We start from the raw sequence: 19,132 nt of genomic DNA, 5'->3' as shown, positions 1-19,132 counted from the left end.
AGCAGTTTAACACTCTAAGAAGAAAGGACTTCCATGACATATTTTGTTATGGCCAAGGATCTTGGTATGCAACTATGATATCATTCTGGTCTGATTAACCCCAGAATTCCTTTGAATCTCAATACAGTGATTTTACTCTGCCTCATAGATGGTGCTATTATTGTGCGTATATTTTTAAAAAGCATAAACTAGAATTTTTGCACAGCTAAACATCTTAAACAATGATTTTTTTCAGAGACTTTGTTTTAGAAATTAAGAACCTCAGAGCTACTAGGCCTCCCTCGAGTTACCACTTGAGAATTTTTGTATCATGCCATGATCTCATAGTTTCCATTGGCCTCTTAGTCTGTATCCACTGACGACCTGTTTCAGTGGTTGATTTTTCAGAAGTAGAGTGTCAGCCCTTTTCTCCCAGGAGCCTCTAGGTAGACTTGAGCCCTCAACCTTTCAGTTGGTCATTGAATAATTAATTGTTTGCTTCACTCAGTGACTCCATAAGAAAAGAATATATTGCATTTTATATTCACTTTAATAATTTTTGAAACAAAGGCTCTAGTTTGATTTGTGTCTTGACCACTGACTAATTTTTATTTTCTGGAGTTAGAATGAATTTTTTTTTTTTAATTATTTATAACTCTTAACATTTTACCCAGATGTAAAATAATAGCTGATTCTTGCTTAGAATGTTCGTTATCGACCAATTTTATTCATATTACAAAATATTATGTTTACTAGATTTGAAAAAACCCCTTTGCATATAAACAGAAAGTTTGAAGCATGTCAAAAACATAATCTCTGATTTTTGTGATTTGTATAGATGACTTAAGTGAAAATTTTGATAAAGTGGTTGATCAAACTGTAAATTGTGTGAACATTTTTATAAAGTCTGCTGGAAATATATATTTCCTTTTTTAGTGAAAGAAAAATTCTATTCTGTTCTGCTTAGTGCAATACAGGGTAAAGTGTATTGTATTAATGTATTACAGTGGGGGGATCCACAGAATCATGCACAGCACGGCATAACTCCATAAGCATTATTTCCCAAAAGCAGAGACTAAAATATTACAACTACTGTCCATGTGGAATTTCACATAATTTTCATTAATGTTGTAAGTATGGAAAGTTGAAGAACTTCATAATGTCAGAATAGTTTTCTTAAAGGGCAAAAAATTAAACCATTCCTTCGGTAGGTCTACTGATACTAAAAATAAAATGAGAAACTTGTTCAACAGATCACTTTTCCCTTGTGTACCGACTAGACTGCTGGATTCACACAAGGAGAGCCTAGGGACCCCAATCCCCTTGAGTGGAGTAGGTGATTTCTGTTCTTGTACCCTAACCTCATGTATGCACTGAGTCCAGATTCAGAGTGGGAGGAGAAAGACACAAGTAAAATTGAGCTAAGAATTTTGGGCAGCTAAATTAGAAAAGTTAACTTAAAAATCATTTGTAAAAAGTCAACTTGTTCTTGCAAGCAACACACACACACAAATCACATGCACAAATGATACAATCTTTATCTTAAAATACCAGAAGAGAATAGCCCATCAATTATAAAATAATCACTTTTCTTCCTCACTGATAAGAACTGGAGGGGAGGTTTAGATTTTTCTTTTATGACTAAAGGAAAACTTTGAAGTAATTTATGGTTTTCCATTACATGGAAGGCAGAAACAATTAGTCAACAAATAATATGTGCTTTCCTGAAAAACTGACTTGGTTCAGAACAGCTACTGATATTTTAAGAAAAATAGCAATGGAAAATTGGGGAGAATATGGAGAGAGGAGATTAATGAAGTCCATTGCTTTCATTTCAAAAGGAGAATTCAGTAGCACTAGGTGTAGCACTGTAGGTTGATGCACTGGACTGCAAAGTTGGTTTGAACTGCAAGGTCGTCAGTTTGAGCTGACTCAACAGTACTTAATAACAACAACAACAACATTAGTGACACTATTACTTGCTTGGAGTCTTGGTGTGGCGCTGTAGGATAAACACTGAACTACAAGGTTGGTTTGAACCGCAAGGTCGGTGGTTCAAACCCACCAGCGGTTCCTCAGAAAACATATGCAGGTTCCAACTCCTTGTGAGTTGTAACCAATTCCATGGCACATAAAAACAACAATATTACTTGCTTTTATAACAGTTTAAAGATGAATAGAGTGAGGACTTGGTGGACTCCTGATCACTATAGATTATGAAAATCTATGTCAAATAGTCACATCACCTCTGATTGGCTGCTTATTGCTGGTTTGGAGAAGATAACTGAAATTCCTTAGGATTGTCAATCTAGACAATGAATTTACTGCAAAATGATTTAATAACACACTACAATTTTGAATGCAAAAAAGATCTTTATACATTATTGTGTTGTTGTTGTTAAGTGCCGTCGAGTTGGTTCCGACTCATAGCAATCCTGTATAGGGTTTCCAAGGAGCAGCTGGTGAGCTTGAACCGCCAACCTTGTGGTTCAAACTGATTTTGCAGTCCAGTGCGTTAATCCACAGTGCCACACCAAGATTACATTATTTTAGGACTACATAAATCTGTTTCATGGTCGTTTTACAAAGAGTTTAATTGTATTGTACTAAGCAAAAAGGAGTCTTGGTGTGGTGCTGTAGGCTAAACACTGGACTCCAAACTGCAAGATTGGCAGTTCAAACCCACCAACCACTCCTTAGAAACCCTACACAGGGTCGCTATCAGTCGGAACCCACTCAACGGCACTAAACAACAACAACAACAAGCAAAAGACATTTGCTATTTCTTAATGTCCTTCATTTTATGAGGTTTTATTGGGATTGTTTGCATAAATTTGGGAAGCAATCCACTCATCAATGTTTTATTTTATTTGTTTATACATTTTTTAGAAAATAATGACAATCTTTGAAGGAAAATATATTAAAATTGAATCTCAACTCTGGCTTTTCTCTATATAGTTGTTTTGTGTATAATCGTTTTTGATATCTGGTTTACTAGTCTTGAGAAACCTCTTATGATTTGCTTGAGAATTTATTCTCTGTGTTTATTTTTCAGATGCAAATACTGTGACAGATCGTTTAGCATATCTTCTAACTTGCAGCGGCACGTTCGGAACATCCACAATAAGGAGAAGCCATTTAAGTGCCACTTATGTGATCGGTGTTTTGGGCAACAAACCAACCTAGACAGACACCTAAAGAAACATGAGAATGGGAACATGTCAGGTAGGTGACAATTGTGTTATGAAAAGATGACTTACTGTTTTATATTTTAAAAGGTTATTGAATTATTTCTGCTCTTATTTTACTTTGATATCAGAATAAGATCCTATGGTGAAACTTTGCTCCAAGTTTCTCTGATTTAGAATGATGATGGTTAATATAAATATAAAACTCACTGGCTTTATATAAATTAAAAAAAAAAAAATTATCATCCTCCTGAGTTATATCTCAATTAGGCAATCTTAAGCAAAGAGAACCATGATTCAAACTCAGAGGAGACTTAACTATGAAGCAAGGTTTCCTAAATTGCCAGGGAACAAACTTTCCACCTGTTGGTTCAGATTGTGACCCCAGGAATGGCAGGATTTCCAGAGTACTAGTCTCTGAATATTACTTAGAAATCATGTCTGCTTTTGCAGAAAGTCCACGTTCCAAAGAACCTCTATAGGACAACGTCTTTAAAGTAATAGACAAACGATAGTGGTGTGTGATTTCAGTCACAGACTCTGATGTAGAAGTTACAGTAGTGGTAAGGACTTTTGTCTTTGTCACTAGCAAAAAAAAAAAATTTTTGCCTGTGCTTAATTTGGAATTGGCAGCACATGGATTGCAGAAGGTATTACAAAAGTTTTTTTGTCTTTTAACTTTTGGATTCTGAGAGTTGGTAATGATACACTAACATCTACAACCAGAATATATATGCAGAGTCAGCCTGTACAACCACGGTTTCTTTCTAGGACATCAGAGAATTTAGTTGTGTTGGGTTAAGGGGGATGGAATTCAGGAAAAGTCATTTTTGGAGCAGAAAACATTGGGATTATCCAAATGATAATCTTTACTTAAGGAAATTGTTTTATTATTCTTCCTTCTTCCACAGTGCAGGCATATTGCTTATGAGCTTGAATGGTAACTGCTTAGAACTATATAGTGTTCATTTCACCCAAAGTCAAAATTGGTGTAAAAATATTAGATTTTATAAGCAGAAGTCTAATCCAATATACAGAACTGGCCACACTTTCTAACTATACATACTTTCATAGCATATTATTATAATTTTCTAGTCAAAATTATTTCAGAAAAACATTAAATAAGTTAAGAATGTAATGTGTCTAAGTTGACTGCTTAATTGTGAACCCAGATTATAGCTTCATTAAGAAAAGGGTAGGTTCTATCCTTTTGTTATTTACATAGAGACTATTGTGAGAAAATATTAAATTGCACATTTTGTGGGGAAAATAAACACATGAAGCTAAGGTTGGTGTGAAGTTTAACCACATGACCACTTAGAAAGTGCTTTTTGTTGGTTGTCTGCTGTGAAACCAACCTGCGACTCATGACAACCCCATGCACAATGGACCAAAGCACTGCTTGATCCTGTATCATTCCAGATTGGTTGCAATTGAACCATTATGATTCATAAGACTTTCATTGGCTGATTTTCAAAAATAAATCACAAGGTTTTTCTTCCTACTTTGTCTTAGTCTCGAAGATCTACTGAAAACTGCTCAAAATCATAGCAACACTAAAGTCTACACTGAGGTACATTGGCCAGGAATAGGACCGGAATCTCTCTCATGAAAGGCGAGAATTCTACCTTTGAACCACCAGTGTGTCCATGTAAAAAGTGCTTACATATATGTAATCTTATGTAAGCCTTAAGACAATCCTTTGAGACAGATATTATGATTCCATATCGTGATTTCAGTGTTGTAGGTGAAAGGGCTGAAGGTAATCCCATAATCAACAAATGAATAGTATCCTTTTAATATGATACCACTCTAGATTCTGGCCTGGTATGTTTGGAATCCACCTGCTGCTTAACCAACTATGTAAGGTTGCATAGTGTTCAGCATCCCTTCAACTTTCATTTGTAATATCCCTTAGTGTTGGTTGGTTGGAATGATAAAAATGTATTAACTGAGATCAGTCAACTGAGTGTGCAGTTTTCTATGGCCAAACCTAAGACCTATAAATTGTGGCACTGTAGGATAAGCACTGGATGACAAAGTCAGTTTGAATTGCAAGGTGGTTGCTTCAAACCCACCAACTGCTACTTGGAAGCCCTATGCGGCCACTATGAGTTGAACTGATTTGATGGCACTTAACGTCAACAACAACATCTTCATTTTGGAGTCCTGATGCGGCTCTGTAGGATGAAAACTGGACAGCTGACTGCAAGATAGGCAATTCAAACCCACCAGTCACTCCGCAGTAGCCCTATACAGGGTTGCTATGAGTCAAAATGAACTCAACCGCAAGTTAACATGTCAAGATCAAGTTGGAGGAACTAGTAGAAACGACAGAAGGAAACTATAGTTATTCTATTAATATTTTAAATGGCCTGTTTTGATCAAATTCAGAAGAAATGGGGTTCAACATAAGTTGTCATAAAAATAATAGTTTTTGTCAAAAAAGGCTTTCTGTTCCCTACAGGTACGGCAACATCATCGCCTCATTCTGAACTGGAAAGTACAGGCGCAATTCTCGATGATAAAGAAGATGCTTACTTTACAGAAATTCGAAATTTCATTGGAAATAGCAACCACGGTAGCCAGTCACCCAGGAATGCAGAAGAGAGGTGAGGCTTTTTTTATTTTTTTATTTTTTTAATGCTGTGCCTTTTGATATGAATCTTTTAAAAAAGATTTTTGCAACACGAGTATTACTAGTATTAGTCATTGCCACAATCAATGACTACTGTTTATTTAGTGTGTATTAAATACCATCAGGAGAAAGATGGGGCTTTCTGCTGCCCTTAAAGATTTACAACCTCGGAAACCCTGTAAAGGGTCGCTATGAGTTGAAATTGACTCCACTACCAAAATGCCATATGTTTTTATAAGTACTTTATATAGGTAAATTAATTTAAATTTTCATAATAATCCTATGAGAGAGAGACTTGTTATCTAATGTTATCAGTGAAGGAATGAAGATGTTGAAGGTTAATGCCATGCCAAAGATCACACGAGTAATAATGACTTTTAAAGCTAGACAATCTGGCTCCAGAGCTTATACTTTTACCACCACGCTGTTCTGCCTCTCTTGATAGCTAAGTAGAACATGTTATCAAATCGTGCCAAATAGAATGGAAAGGCACCACAGTGATTCTGTGAATTAAGTGTTTTAAGCCATTATGCATCATGCTGTTGTCGTTTAATTGCCGTCAAGTCGGTTCCGACTCATAGCAACCCGATATAGCATTACCAAGGGACATCTGGTGAGTTTGAACTTCTGCCCTTGTGGTTCACAGGTCATTGCTTATCCTACAGTGCCACACGAGGAGGTAACAAATAACATTATGCATATTTATATATAATATAATATACATATATAGCCTCCTGGTGTGGCGCTGGACTTCAAAATTGGTTTGAACCACAAGGTCAATGGTTTAAGATCAGCAGCTGCTCCTTGTAAACCCTATACAGGGTCGCTATCGGTTGGAACCCACTTTGACAGCACTTAACAACAACTATCCATACGTATGTACATAAAATACTTGTTTAAAGGGCTTGAGCATCACCCATATATAACTTTTATAGAAAAACAATGTTATTATGAGTTTTTAGTAAGATTCTGGCACCATTTTATGTGCTTTCCAGTGCAGGCTCATTTTGTTCTGGCGTGTTTGCTTAATGGATGTGATCATCCTTGTTTCCTGTGACCTGGTGCACTGGCTCACTCTTATCATCCTCAACTTCAAACATGCACAGCTCAGTTCATTCAAAAAGAAAGAAAAGCTTGTAATACTGTGATAACAATAGTTAACACTTATCTAGCATTTTGCATTAAGTTAATGAAATGTTATTTCACAAAAACTATTGAATTTTTCTCATCTGTAAATTATAATTAAGTACCCTTAATTGAGAACCATATCTCTCTGGCTATTAAATCATGAAGCTGCACTGTACAATTTTATATAACATGGAATTAGTGAAAGTTCTATTACTTTTCAGCATACGAGTCACAAGTATCATTGCGTTAGTGTCCCCTAGTTTTGATGGTATTAAAAGTCAAAGTTAATTATTTCAAGTAGCTTTCCTATTAAGGCAAACTTCAAATAAATAAGATAACTTGCAAACATGACTGCTTCAGTATAAAATGTACTGAAGGAAAAAGAGAGAGACCCTCTCCAGTCTTTATAAAAGTTTGACGTTGCATTTTGGTGCCATTGAGTGCATATTGTCTTCTGTTAGTGTGCTTGTGTTTATGAGTATCTGTTGTGTGTGTGGATGTGTGTGTAGGTGCAGGCATGAAAGAGGGAGAGGAGTAGATCAGAAGTATAAAGTACTAAGAGCAAGTCATAGAGACATTTGCAATTATGTATTTTGATAATAATATTTACATGACAACAAAAATATTGAGCATGAAACACCATTTCAGTTCTGCGATGACTATTCAGATTCTCTAGCCCTTAACTGGGTATTTATATGACTATGGAGCTGAAACATCTGGCTTCAACATGTCTAAACAGTACAGAAGGAAGAAAGTTGAGTCATCTAACTTTTTTTCCCTCCTTTCCTCCTATCAGGCTACTTTTGATGAATATTTTATTCCCCAATAATTGCCACATTTGAAAGCATAATTAGCAAATATGTTTTCTTAATCATGCTGGCTTTTGTTACTTTTGGGTTTCATCCATGCACTCTTTTGTTCTTTTTCTTTTTTTCTTAAATAACAATTTCTATCCATTCAAGCTAGCGAGTTGGCAGCCTATCTGGAAACTAATAATTTATGTCTGTGCAAAACATGTTTTCATCATTCTTCGATAAAGCTAAGAGGTGGTTATAGGGAAAGCTTAAGGATGGTATAAGCTTTTCTGGTGAATGGATTTTTACTATGTGCATCTGTCACTTCAAGATTGCTTTATTTATTTAGTTTTAACCTGGGAAATCTAAATATTAAATAATAGGTTTGCTGTTGTTGTTGTTGGTTTAATGTGGGGAAAGTGATGTGGATGGATTGCTGATATCCTGTCTTACAAGTGAGCTGAAAAAATGGCTACATTGCATGTGAAAATCATGCATGGCTATGACAATTTCTTAACAGTCTCAGAAGAGTTATCTGAATTAGTAAATGGGAAGCAAGATAAGATAAAGAGATTATTAATGGATCTGTAATCAGGACACCTGAATATCTGTGATGTTTCTGTCACTCACAAGTGTCTGAGCTTGGGCAAGTTCCTTAATTTCCTTTAAAATGAGGAGTTAAAAGACAATGTATCCTGTAGTTCAAAATATTTATAATTACTTTGTACCTTAAATTCTGTTTTTAAATCCTGCCATTAAGCTGAAATCTGATTTACACGTTTGAATGTTTATTTAAAGTTTGAAAAGTGTATTCATCAGTTTCATAAAAGCTCTCAAATTAGCCACTACTCATCTATCAGTGTAGCATACTGGTTACGAATCGGCTGCTAATCTCACTGTCATAAGTTCCAAACTACCAGCTGTTCCGTGGGAGAAAGATGAGGCTTTCTGCTTCCATAAAGATTTACAGCCTCGGAAACCCTGCGCAGGGTCACTAAGAGTCGGAACCAACTCCAGGGCACATTACCCCCATGAAGCAAAACTGACACAATGGCACTTAACAACAAACGGCTGTCAGTTTGTAGTAAGTACTGTGGTGGCTTGCATTTTGCTGTGATGTTGGAAGCTATGCCACCAGTGTTTTAAATACCAGTAGGATCCCCATAGTGGAGAGATTTCAGTGGAGCTTCCAGACTAAGATTAACTAGAAAAAAGGAGAGGTAAACTACTCCTGAATGTTTGTGTTGTTGTATTGTTGTTGTTAAGTGCCATCGAGTCGGTTCTGACCCATAGCGACCCTGTACAGGGTTTCCGAGGGTGTAAATCTTTACGGGAGTAGAAAGCCTCATCTTTCTCCCGCAGAGCGGCTGGTAGTTTCGAACCGCTGACCTTAAGGTTCGCAGCCCGATTCGTAACCACTACGCTACCAGAGTAGTTAAACCTTTTTGTTCAATGTTTGAATCATGTATTACAATCCTTGGAACCACGAACAAATTATTTCTAAATATATAGTGGGGTTTTTTTTGTTGTTGCTTGTTTTTTTTAAATCATAGTATTAGACATACCTACACCCTCGGAAACCCTGTACAGGGTCGCTATGGGTCGGAACCGACTCGACGGCACTTAACAACAACAACAACAACACTAAGCTTCCAAAATAATGGTGCAATTAAATTGCTTGATCTTATCCCACCCTGGTGTTCTTCTGGGAAACAAGGACCTTTGTCACATTCAGACTTACAAAAATAACTTGAAAATTATACAATTTAGTGAGCTTGAAATCATATTAAAATTTGGGTAGAGTGTTTAAATGGAATGTACCACAGTGTCACCCAGAAATATCAAGTATTGGGCTGGGTCAGTCCTTAGTAGCTAAGCTACCTTAACATTTTCTTTGAACTCTTTCATTCACTTGGGCTGTGTGTTACAGCTATTTTCAATTTTACTCAGGAATATGAGCCTTGCAGAAATCTATTATTTTAAATGGTGGGCACTTACATGGCAATTAGGTGCATTATCCAGAGAAAATATTTATATGTTTTTAACATTATAAATAACAATATCATTTATCATGTGAAGGTCTGATAAGGAATAGGAGACTCAGATTGTTTTTACAGTTCTGCCAAGAGCTCCATTAATAATCTGAATAATCACCTAATTATTTTTTCCTCATTTATGAAATTATGTTATTTTCCCATGCATGCCATCAAGCATAAACAATAGAAAGTTACCACACAGTGGTTGAAATTCTAAATGTTTTTAGGAAGACAAGTGAATTAACTGCGCAGTTAAAATCTTAGCTAGTAATCGGAAACGTTTCCCCTTTTTATACTTTAAAGGATGAATGGCAGTCACTTTAAAGATGAAAAGACTTTGGTGACCAGTCAAAATTCAGATTTACTGGATGATGATGAAGTAGAAGATGAAGTGTTGTTAGATGAGGAGGATGAAGACAATGATATGACTGGGAAAACAGGAAAAGAACCATTAACAAGTAATTTACATGAAGGAAACCCTGAGGATGACTATGAAGAAGCTAGCGCCCTGGAGATGAACTGTAAGACCTCCCCAGTGAGGTAAGTGCCAATGTGATTTAGTGAGTAAGTGATGATAAGCTACTTCTTTTGGGATTTCCAGTGCTCTGCCTTTTCACTAGAGTCGTATTTCAGGTGTAAGCAGATTCTGAGTATTGAGTTTGGTTAATCATGAAAATTAAATTTGAATTTACAACCGTCATCTCTGCACAAATGTTAAAATAGATAAAAATAGCATGATGTTGGTCCGCATAATACACAAGTATGCTGCTGTTGTTGCTAAATGCCTTCCAGTCAGCAACCCTGTATAGGGTTTCCAAGGAGCGGCTGGTGAGCTTGAACTGCCAACCTTGCAGTTCAAACAGACTTTGCTGTCTTGAGCACTAACCCACAGCGCCACACCAGGATTCCTCACAAGCACATAAACCCATTAATGTTGTTGTTGTTGTTGTGTGCCGTGGAGTCGGTTCTGACTCATAGTGACCTTGCACAGGGTTTCCAAGGCTGTAAATCTTTACGGGAGCAGAAAACCTCATCTTTCTCCTGCGGAACAGCTGGTTGTTTGGAACTGCTGACCGTGAGATTAACAGCCAGATTCGTAACCACCGTGCTATCAGATCAGAGCTCCTTCATTAATATTATAGAAACAAATGAACTCCAGTTACAAAGGCTACATGAGAAGTGTATGAATACAAGAGCATTTATTTTTAGATACTACCAGTATGCATTTTGCATACTAGATTCTTTCAGATATGTGCTTTGTAAATATTTTCTCCCATTCTGTTATCTTTTCATTTTTTTTATCATGTCCTTTAATGCACAACATTTTTGTTTTCAGTTTTGATGAAGCCCAATTAAATTTTTTTCTTTTGTTGCTTGTTTATTTGGTGTCACAGTTAAGACTCTATTGCAAAATCCAATGTCAAAGATTATTGCCAAATCCATGGTTACCAAGATTTACCTAGACCCTGCCTAAAAATCAAAAAAAGGAAGAAAAGAAACAAATACATTGTCATCCAGTAGATTCCAGCTCCTTCAGGACAAAGTAGAATTGCTGCCCCATAGAGTTTCCTAGAGTGTCATCTTTACAGGAACCTGCTGACACATCTTTCCCTCACCCAGCAGCTGGTGCCTTGGAACTACTACCCTTCATTTAATAGCCAAGTGCTTACCAGCCATCCCCTGCCCCAAAATGTAGAGATTTGGAGATTTCCTAATTCATTTGATAATCTGGCATTATTTTTATCAGTCAACTATTATTGGAAGTTAAAAAAATCTTTACTTCATTTGATATATGTTATCTATATAAATGACAGGTTTTTAGTTGAAAAAAATTAACCAAATAGCTAAATTGGTGTTGTTGTGTGCCTTTGACTCTATTTCAACTCATAGGGACCCTGTATAGATTTCCCAAGATCAACTGGTAGGTTTGAACTGCTGACCATGAATTACCATTCCAGTGCTTATGCTACAGTGCCACACCAGAGCTCGGCATATTTTATTTTCACATAGATAGTGTGGACAAAATATTATTGTAATTGGCTATATTTTACATTGAAATTATAAATGTATAAATTCTGTCTCCACTGCATTGATGACTTAGCATGTCATTAACTTTATCTCTTTATCTCAAATACATCTTTCACTTTAGTGATTAAAAATCTTAGAAGAACATGTTTAAGATTTTACATTTTAACAGAGACAGTAGTAATTAGTAATCGATGCATGCTACTTTACACTGCAAAGACAAAGTTTTGACAGCTGTATAGATAAAAATGAAAATTGATTTAATTGGATAACAGACTGAAAAAGAAAAGAAAAAAAAATATCTATGCTTTCCCATTGATTCATTTTAGATATAAAGAGGAAGAGTATAAAACTGGACTTTCTGCTCTAGATCATATAAGGCATTTCACAGATAGCCTCAAAATGAGGAAACTGGAAGATAATCAATATACTGAAGCTGAGCTGTCTTCTTTTAGTACGTCCCATGTGCCGGAGGAACTTAAACAGCCGTTACACAGAAAGTCCAAATCACAGGTACATATTTTCCTGCAGTGTAGCATCCTTGTAACATTGTTTGTGCATGAAAATGTGTATTTCCTTTGATTAACAAAAGGTAGTTATTCTATCTTTCTGATAGTCTAGAACCTGAACAGATAGAGGTACTTTAATCAAAGCGTTCATATCTGTAATTCTGTGTATCTGTTGTTGTTGCTCAGTGCCATCAAGTTGATTCCAACTCATAGCGATCCTGTATAGGGTTTCCAAGGCTTTAAATCTTCCAAAATAGTTAATCAACGCAGCAATTAATATGGCCGCATTCTGCCTGGAAACTTCTGTGCCATACTAGCCTACAAAAATTATTCCTTCATTTCCCGTACTTGTGTGTGTTGTTGTTGTTAAATGCTGTTGAGTTGGTTCTAACTTATAGCGACCCTGTATAGGGTGGGTTTGAATTGCCAACCTTGTGGTCCAAACTGACCTTGTGGTCCAGTGCTTATCCTACAGTGCCGCATTTTGGCCCGTGATTATAAGCTTGTATCTTTTATTATGTTTGTTACGTCAGAATTAATTCCCAATTGCTTTGTGTGTATAATTTTTGTCAATGTAATTATATGGTAGGGTTTTGGAAGACAATTCTGCACTTTTTGTTGTTGTTGTTGCCCCTTACCATTTCTAGAGGAGTCTTGTTGTGGTGCTGTAGGATCAGCACTGGACTGCTAACAACAGTTCAAACTTACCAGCCATTCCTTGGAAACCCTATATAGGTCCCTATGAGTTGGAGCCAACCTGACAGAACTTAACCACAAAAGTACCATCTCTAGTAAAATTGTATATGTAGTAATTTACAATTCATCTATATAATCATAAACATTTATAAGTAAAAAATAAAATTGAAGCTCAGAGATTAAATGAGTTGCCTGTTGTTGTTAAGTGCCATCGAGTCGGTTACAACTCATAGTGACCCTGTATAGGGTTTCCGAGGAGCAGCTAGCTAGTTTGAACAGCCAAACTTGTGGTTCGCAGTCTAGTGTTAAACCTATAGCACCACATCCGGAGTCCTGAGTTGCCAGTAGTCCACAGCAATTTAGTGGCAGATCAGAAAAAATATTTTCAAATGATAAGTGAATGAATGATGGTTCCCAAATTCATTGGACTTTATAGCATTCAATTCACATCTGGAAACTAAAAATAAATCAATGAAGAGATCCTCAGTTATTTTATCACACAATAAAGGAAGTCAATACTTTCTATATGACATCTACAATCGACTAGATTATTCATTCAGGTCAATTTTTAAAGCAATTTCCTGTTGTAGGTAGTCCTAGACTTATGATAGGCATCCACTCCAGTGACTCTCATAAGTCAGTTCTGAAGCAAGTCAAATACTGCCCCCCTTTTTAAAAAGAGTTTTTTTTTTATTATGATTGCTTTTAAATATCAGTAATCGTCATAAACCCTGTCTTTGAATATCTGCAGGTGAACATTTGAGAATGATGACATCAGCAAATTATTACAATGATAAGATGTGCACACACGTACCAAAAAAAAAAAAGGTCCTAAATCTAGATGTCATTCATCTAGAATACTTGAATACCTCATAACGTCAGACTCCCTGTATTACCATATTTATTATTCTCTTTGGTCTAATTGCTTGATACATTGTTCCATTTTGGAGGTGGCTTGACATTGTAAACAATGTGATCATATTGACTTTTACGTTAGGGAATTATTTCCTATTGGACAGAGATATTTTTGGTTGATCTTAACACGAAACGTAACAATATCTCAATTTAGATGGAGAAAACATTATGCTGATGCAGTAATACCAGTTTTTTAAAGCCAGCCCAAAGTTTCAAGATGTCATGTATGAGAATATGGAAAATAAATTTCCTTCATGAATCTAATTAAAAGCAGTGCAAACTCTAAAATGGCCTAGTTCTATGAATTTCAGAGCATCACTTAATGGCTGTGAATACCACTTCCTCATTGTAGACTGAGAAAAGTGGAGAATGTATCTAAGATCCCTTTCTGCTCAGTGATTCAGTGGGGATAAAATTTGTTTTGTTTTCAATGTTTTAGCATTAAAAGCAAACTATCCAGAGTAGATTACTTGTTTTCACTTAGAGCAATCCATAAGAAATGGCTGGTATTGTTTTAAAGCTTGAATTTCCAGTAATTCTTTCCTACTTAGTGATCAGAGATACAGAGGATTGTTTTTGTTTTTGTTTTCATTGTTCATTTAAGATACTTTTCTTGGAAGAGATAATACGTGAAAATTGCAGAAAGTTTCAGATGTAATAGAAAGCAAAATATAGGCCTAAGAATCTAAAGATTATGGGCATATTTTAGTAGTAGCATTTTGAAAGCCTAGCTCATATTTTTCTTGGTACTTAATAAGGTCATGTATATCAATTTGAAAATGGTAAGGAACTTTTGAGAATTTACTTTATTTCATACTAGTCTTTATTCATTCATTCATTCAGTGATCATTGACTGCCAATTCTGTGCTAAGCACTAATCCTTGTACAGGGAAATGTTCATTTACTTTGATTACTGAAAGACGGTTATTCTATCTTTGTAATTTTCTGGAACCTCAAAACATTCATGTCCTTACACTGTCTGTGATTTTTTAGTGATTGGTTTCAAAATTGTTGGCCCATCCAGCAACTGATATAGCTGTATTCTGTATAGGAACCCTAGCCTATAAAAATTAATTTCATGATAATTGGTAATATTTATGTCAAGTACTTTATGTAAGTTAGTAGCTTTAGAGGTAAGCATGAGGGGAGCTTCAAAAAGTTTATGGGAAAATTACATTATCTTTTAGCTCCATTTTCCCATAAATTTTTTGAAGCCCCTGTATGTGTTTTTCACACCTGTGAAAGCTGGAACCTGTGTGAGGTGGAAACATGTCAGAAAATTCAAATATTATTTCACTAATAGAGAGTTATAGTAAACTGGTATGTTTGAATCCTGTCAAAGGCAGAAAACTTGTCAGTCCCTTTGAGTTCGAGCTTTCATAAGGTTCAGCGTATTATTTCCACTTTATATGAGGAAAATGAAGCTTGAAAGGTTATGCAGCATGCTCCAGGTCACACATATAGTTAAATAGAGGCAGGATAGACAACCAGGATTAAAACTGAGGCCTCCAGAATTTTTTCCATGTTACCTTTTGTCTTTCCAAATATCCAAATGGTTTTGTTAAGACAATTTCAGAATAGTCTTCATCCTGAGCTCTCAAAGTGGGTACATCATAGAAAACATAGTTTAAGTTCAGAACTCACTTGGCCCATGCTCTGTACAACAAGAGGAAAAGGAGTGCACATGATTTATCCTTGACTCCCTAGTACCTAGCATGGTGCCTGTCAGAGAGTTGATGCTTAAGAAGTATTTGTTAAGTGGATGCTGAGGCTTTGAAGACTTCCAGAAGGCAAATTGACTACATAAAAGTCAAATGTGTACATTTTGAGCACTGACCCTGCAAATCAAAATCAGTCTGCAAGGAAGGGCAGATTTTTAACTGAATGCCATGATTACCGATGAAACCACAGACTGGCCACATGTCTCAGCATGACTCCCAGAGATGAAATTCTGCCTAACAACAGAGGCATTTTGTCTTTGTTTACAGACAGTGGAATGTCTTTGGCAGGACTTTAATGATTCCACTTCAGCAGCATTTTGACAAGCAAGTTTAGCAATGGATGAGACCAACAATAGCAAATCAACAGTGAAAAGTTCACTCACAAGTTAAGACCAAACATTTCATTTGAATATTTTACTTGGCAGTAAACAGAGGATTCTCTGAACAGTTGTTTGGAATTTGACATGATAATAGGGAAGAAACAGCAGTGTCTCCCAGAACACCTCTGAACACCTTCTAGTATCTGCTTAACAGATACTAGAACACAAGTTGGTTAGAACATTGTGGGGTCTTGTGCTTTGTCTTTTATTTTTTTTTTTATAGAACTGTGTATCTTTTTTTAACTTTCTAGGTCTTTGGGTTTCATCATTGACTATTACAAGCATGGATGAAGAAAATTGGAGAAAGGACACTGGATTAAAAATTGATAGATTAAATTTTATTTCCTCCCCCACTAGCTGAGTGACTCTGGGCAAGTTATTTTGCCTTCATTGCTCACAGCTGTAACATGTAAGAGCCATCCGTTGCTCTGCTTTAGAGCACAGTGTTGTCAAGGCAGGTCTCTGTGCTGTTCATGTTTTCAGTTTCATTTGTAAGCACGCAATGCTACTTTTGATGAATGGAACCTGTAACATAGATAGATTTCTGTATACCCATATATCTCAATGGAGGCACTATTGGATGGAACACATTTTTGTTTTGTAGAAAATGCCACTTTTGAGGGCCCCTATATGTTGAAGGCCAGCGGTCAACCCAAGTCACTATAACAACAACAAAACCAAACTATATGCCCCATAGTTTTCCAGTGAAAACATTAATGAGGATGCTTCTACTTAAGAGCCCTTTCCTTCTTAACATTCACCAAAAAAATCAAGCTTTTTATTTTAATTCAAATATTCTTTGAATTAAAAGAGTTGTTTTTCACATGTAATTGACTGAATATCTCCTTTTTACCTCAGGCATATGCTATGATGTTGTCACTGTCTGACAAGGAGTCCCTTCATTCTACATCCCACAGTTCTTCCAACGTGTGGCACAGTATGGCAAGGGCTGCAGCGGAATCCAGTGCCATCCAATCCATAAGCCACGTATGACATTACCAAGGTTGACCAGAGTGGGACCAAGTCCAACAGTAGCATGGCTCTTCCACATAGGACTATTTAAAAGACTGCTGAGCAGAATGCCTTATAAACCTGAAGGGTCACTCATTTATTAAAGTCTGGTGACCTTAAACTGAACGATTAAAAAAAAAAAGAAAAGAAAGAAAAAAGAAACTATTTATTCTCGATATTTTGTTTTGCACAGCAAAGGCAGCTGCTGACTTCTGGAGGTTCAGTGCGACTTAAAGTGATTCAATGAAAATGAAAAACTTGCTGGGCAGAAGGCATCTTCCAGGTCACCCTACCCAAGGAGGTAGGTGGGAGAGAGGGGCAGTTGAGATATCTGCATTGATACGGATGAACACTCCATAGAAACGGAATCCTTTTTTGTACAAGATCACCTGACACATGATTGGGAACAGTTGCTTTTAATTACAGATCTAATTGATTTTTCTTTGTTGAATTTTTAAGTAATTTAACCCTTTGAAGATGGAAGTAGTTGGATGCAATGCACACTCGATTATTCTAGAAGCTGATAACAGGGAGTTCTTGTTCCCCCTTAACCTTTGCCTTCTTAAATACATTATTGAAACATAGGGAGAAAGGGTATGTGTATATTGTAAACTATGGATGTTCAGTTCTTAACGAGGTTAAGTCAGTGAAAAACCTGCTCATCACCAGTACCACTGTACCACTAATAAAATGTTTGCCAAATCCTTATAATAACATCTTAATTTTAGACAATCATGTCACTGTTTTTTAATGTTTAATTTTTTTGTGTTGTGTGTATCATGTATTTATTTGTTGGCAAACTATTGTTTGTTGATTTAAATAGCACTGTTCCAGTCAGCCACTACTCTATAATGTCTGAGGTACCCCTTCTGAATTTCAAGGACCAAGGTGACTTGACCTGTGTATAGGGGTACCAAATGGTGTTTGGCTTTTTCTTAACATTCCTTTTCTTTTTGTTGTTTTGTTTTCCTTCTTAATGAACTAAATAAGGAATAGATGCAACTTAGTTTTTGTAATACTGAAATTGATTCAATTGTATAAATGATTATAATTTCTTCATGAAAGCATGATTCTTCTGATTAAAAACTATACCCCATATTTTATGCTGGTTGTCTGCAAGCTTGTGCGATGTTATGTTCATGTTAATCCTATCTGTAAGATGAAGTGTTCCAGACCTTACTTTAAAAGAGAGAAGTAAATAACAGACTGTATTCAGTTATTTTGCCTTTTATTGAGGAACCAGATTTGTTTTCTTTTTGTTTGTAATCTCATTTTGAAATAATCGGCAAATTGAGGTACTTTCTTCAAATGCTTTGTACAATATAAACTGTTATGCCATTTCAGTGCATTACTATGGGAGGAGCAACTAAAAAATAAAGACTTACAAAAATGATGACTTTTTCCACTGTGTGGTATTTTCCCCTTCTCATACGATTTTTGTTTCCCTTTGGGATCCAATGATTTAAAGTTAGGGGGGCCAAGACTTTGATGCCCTAACAGATCCATGGAATGTAGAAAATATTTGTGTTGTTTTTAGATGACATACATGATCATTCATAGCCAACAGAGAGTTGAGACATTGCTGCTCATCGTTCTGAACTTTCTCCATGTGAGGGTAAAGTCAGGGCTCTCGTTCACCACTACACAGTTCTGGCATCATTCCAGATTCACAGTACCCATTGCAGTTAGAACAGAAAGGAATGGATAGTTGTGTATCTTGTGTTTTATTGTGCTAAGTATATATGTACCAATCTCAAAATGTTTGTCATTTCAGCACTTTTTACATGTACAATTCAGTGACATTAATCATTTTCACTTTGATGTGTAACTATCATGAATACATGTTTCCAAATTTTCCATCACCATTAACAGAAGCTTAAGACCCCTTAAGCAACACATCCCTCTTTTTTTCTCTCTCCCACCTATGGTAACCATTTTGGTCTCCATATATTTGCCTATTCTAGATATTTCTTATAAGGGTGTTCATACCAACATACCATACTTATACTGAATTTTACAGAGTATGCCAAGAGGAAACGGATGGTTAAAATGATTGGCAGCTAAACAAAAGTTTAACAGTTAGAACTCCCCATCATCACCACAGGAGAAAGA

At 36.1% G+C, this 19,132-nt stretch overlaps 1 protein-coding gene across 7 annotated transcripts in view; it reads left to right on the top strand.

Annotated features, from left to right (window-relative positions):
* The window catches only part of MECOM (MDS1 and EVI1 complex locus), a 782,704-nt gene extending 764,283 nt beyond the window's left edge, over positions 1-18,421 (top strand). For 5 of the 7 annotated variants that reach the window (XM_006861811.1, XM_006861808.1, XM_006861810.1 and 2 more), the window contains 5 exons: positions 3,035-3,204; positions 5,635-5,779; positions 10,067-10,303; positions 12,118-12,301; positions 16,868-18,421. In XM_006861811.1, coding sequence (XP_006861873.1) covers positions 3,035-3,204; positions 5,635-5,779; positions 10,067-10,303; positions 12,118-12,301; positions 16,868-17,002 — 871 coding nt within the window. In that variant the 3' untranslated portion in view covers positions 17,003-18,421. The remainder of the gene's footprint in view (positions 1-3,034; positions 3,205-5,634; positions 5,780-10,066; positions 10,304-12,117; positions 12,302-16,867) is intronic. The other 2 variants (XM_006861814.1, XM_006861809.1) reach the window with 2 other exon arrangements.
* Positions 18,422-19,132: the final 711 nt, after the last annotated feature.

This window comes from Chrysochloris asiatica, unplaced genomic scaffold (genome assembly GCF_000296735.1).
Source record: "Chrysochloris asiatica unplaced genomic scaffold, ChrAsi1.0 scaffold00043, whole genome shotgun sequence".
Taxonomy (NCBI): domain Eukaryota; kingdom Metazoa; phylum Chordata; class Mammalia; order Afrosoricida; family Chrysochloridae; genus Chrysochloris; species Chrysochloris asiatica.
The sequence above is the reverse complement of the archived record's forward strand: the minus strand, read 5'-3'. Positions and strand labels throughout refer to the sequence as shown.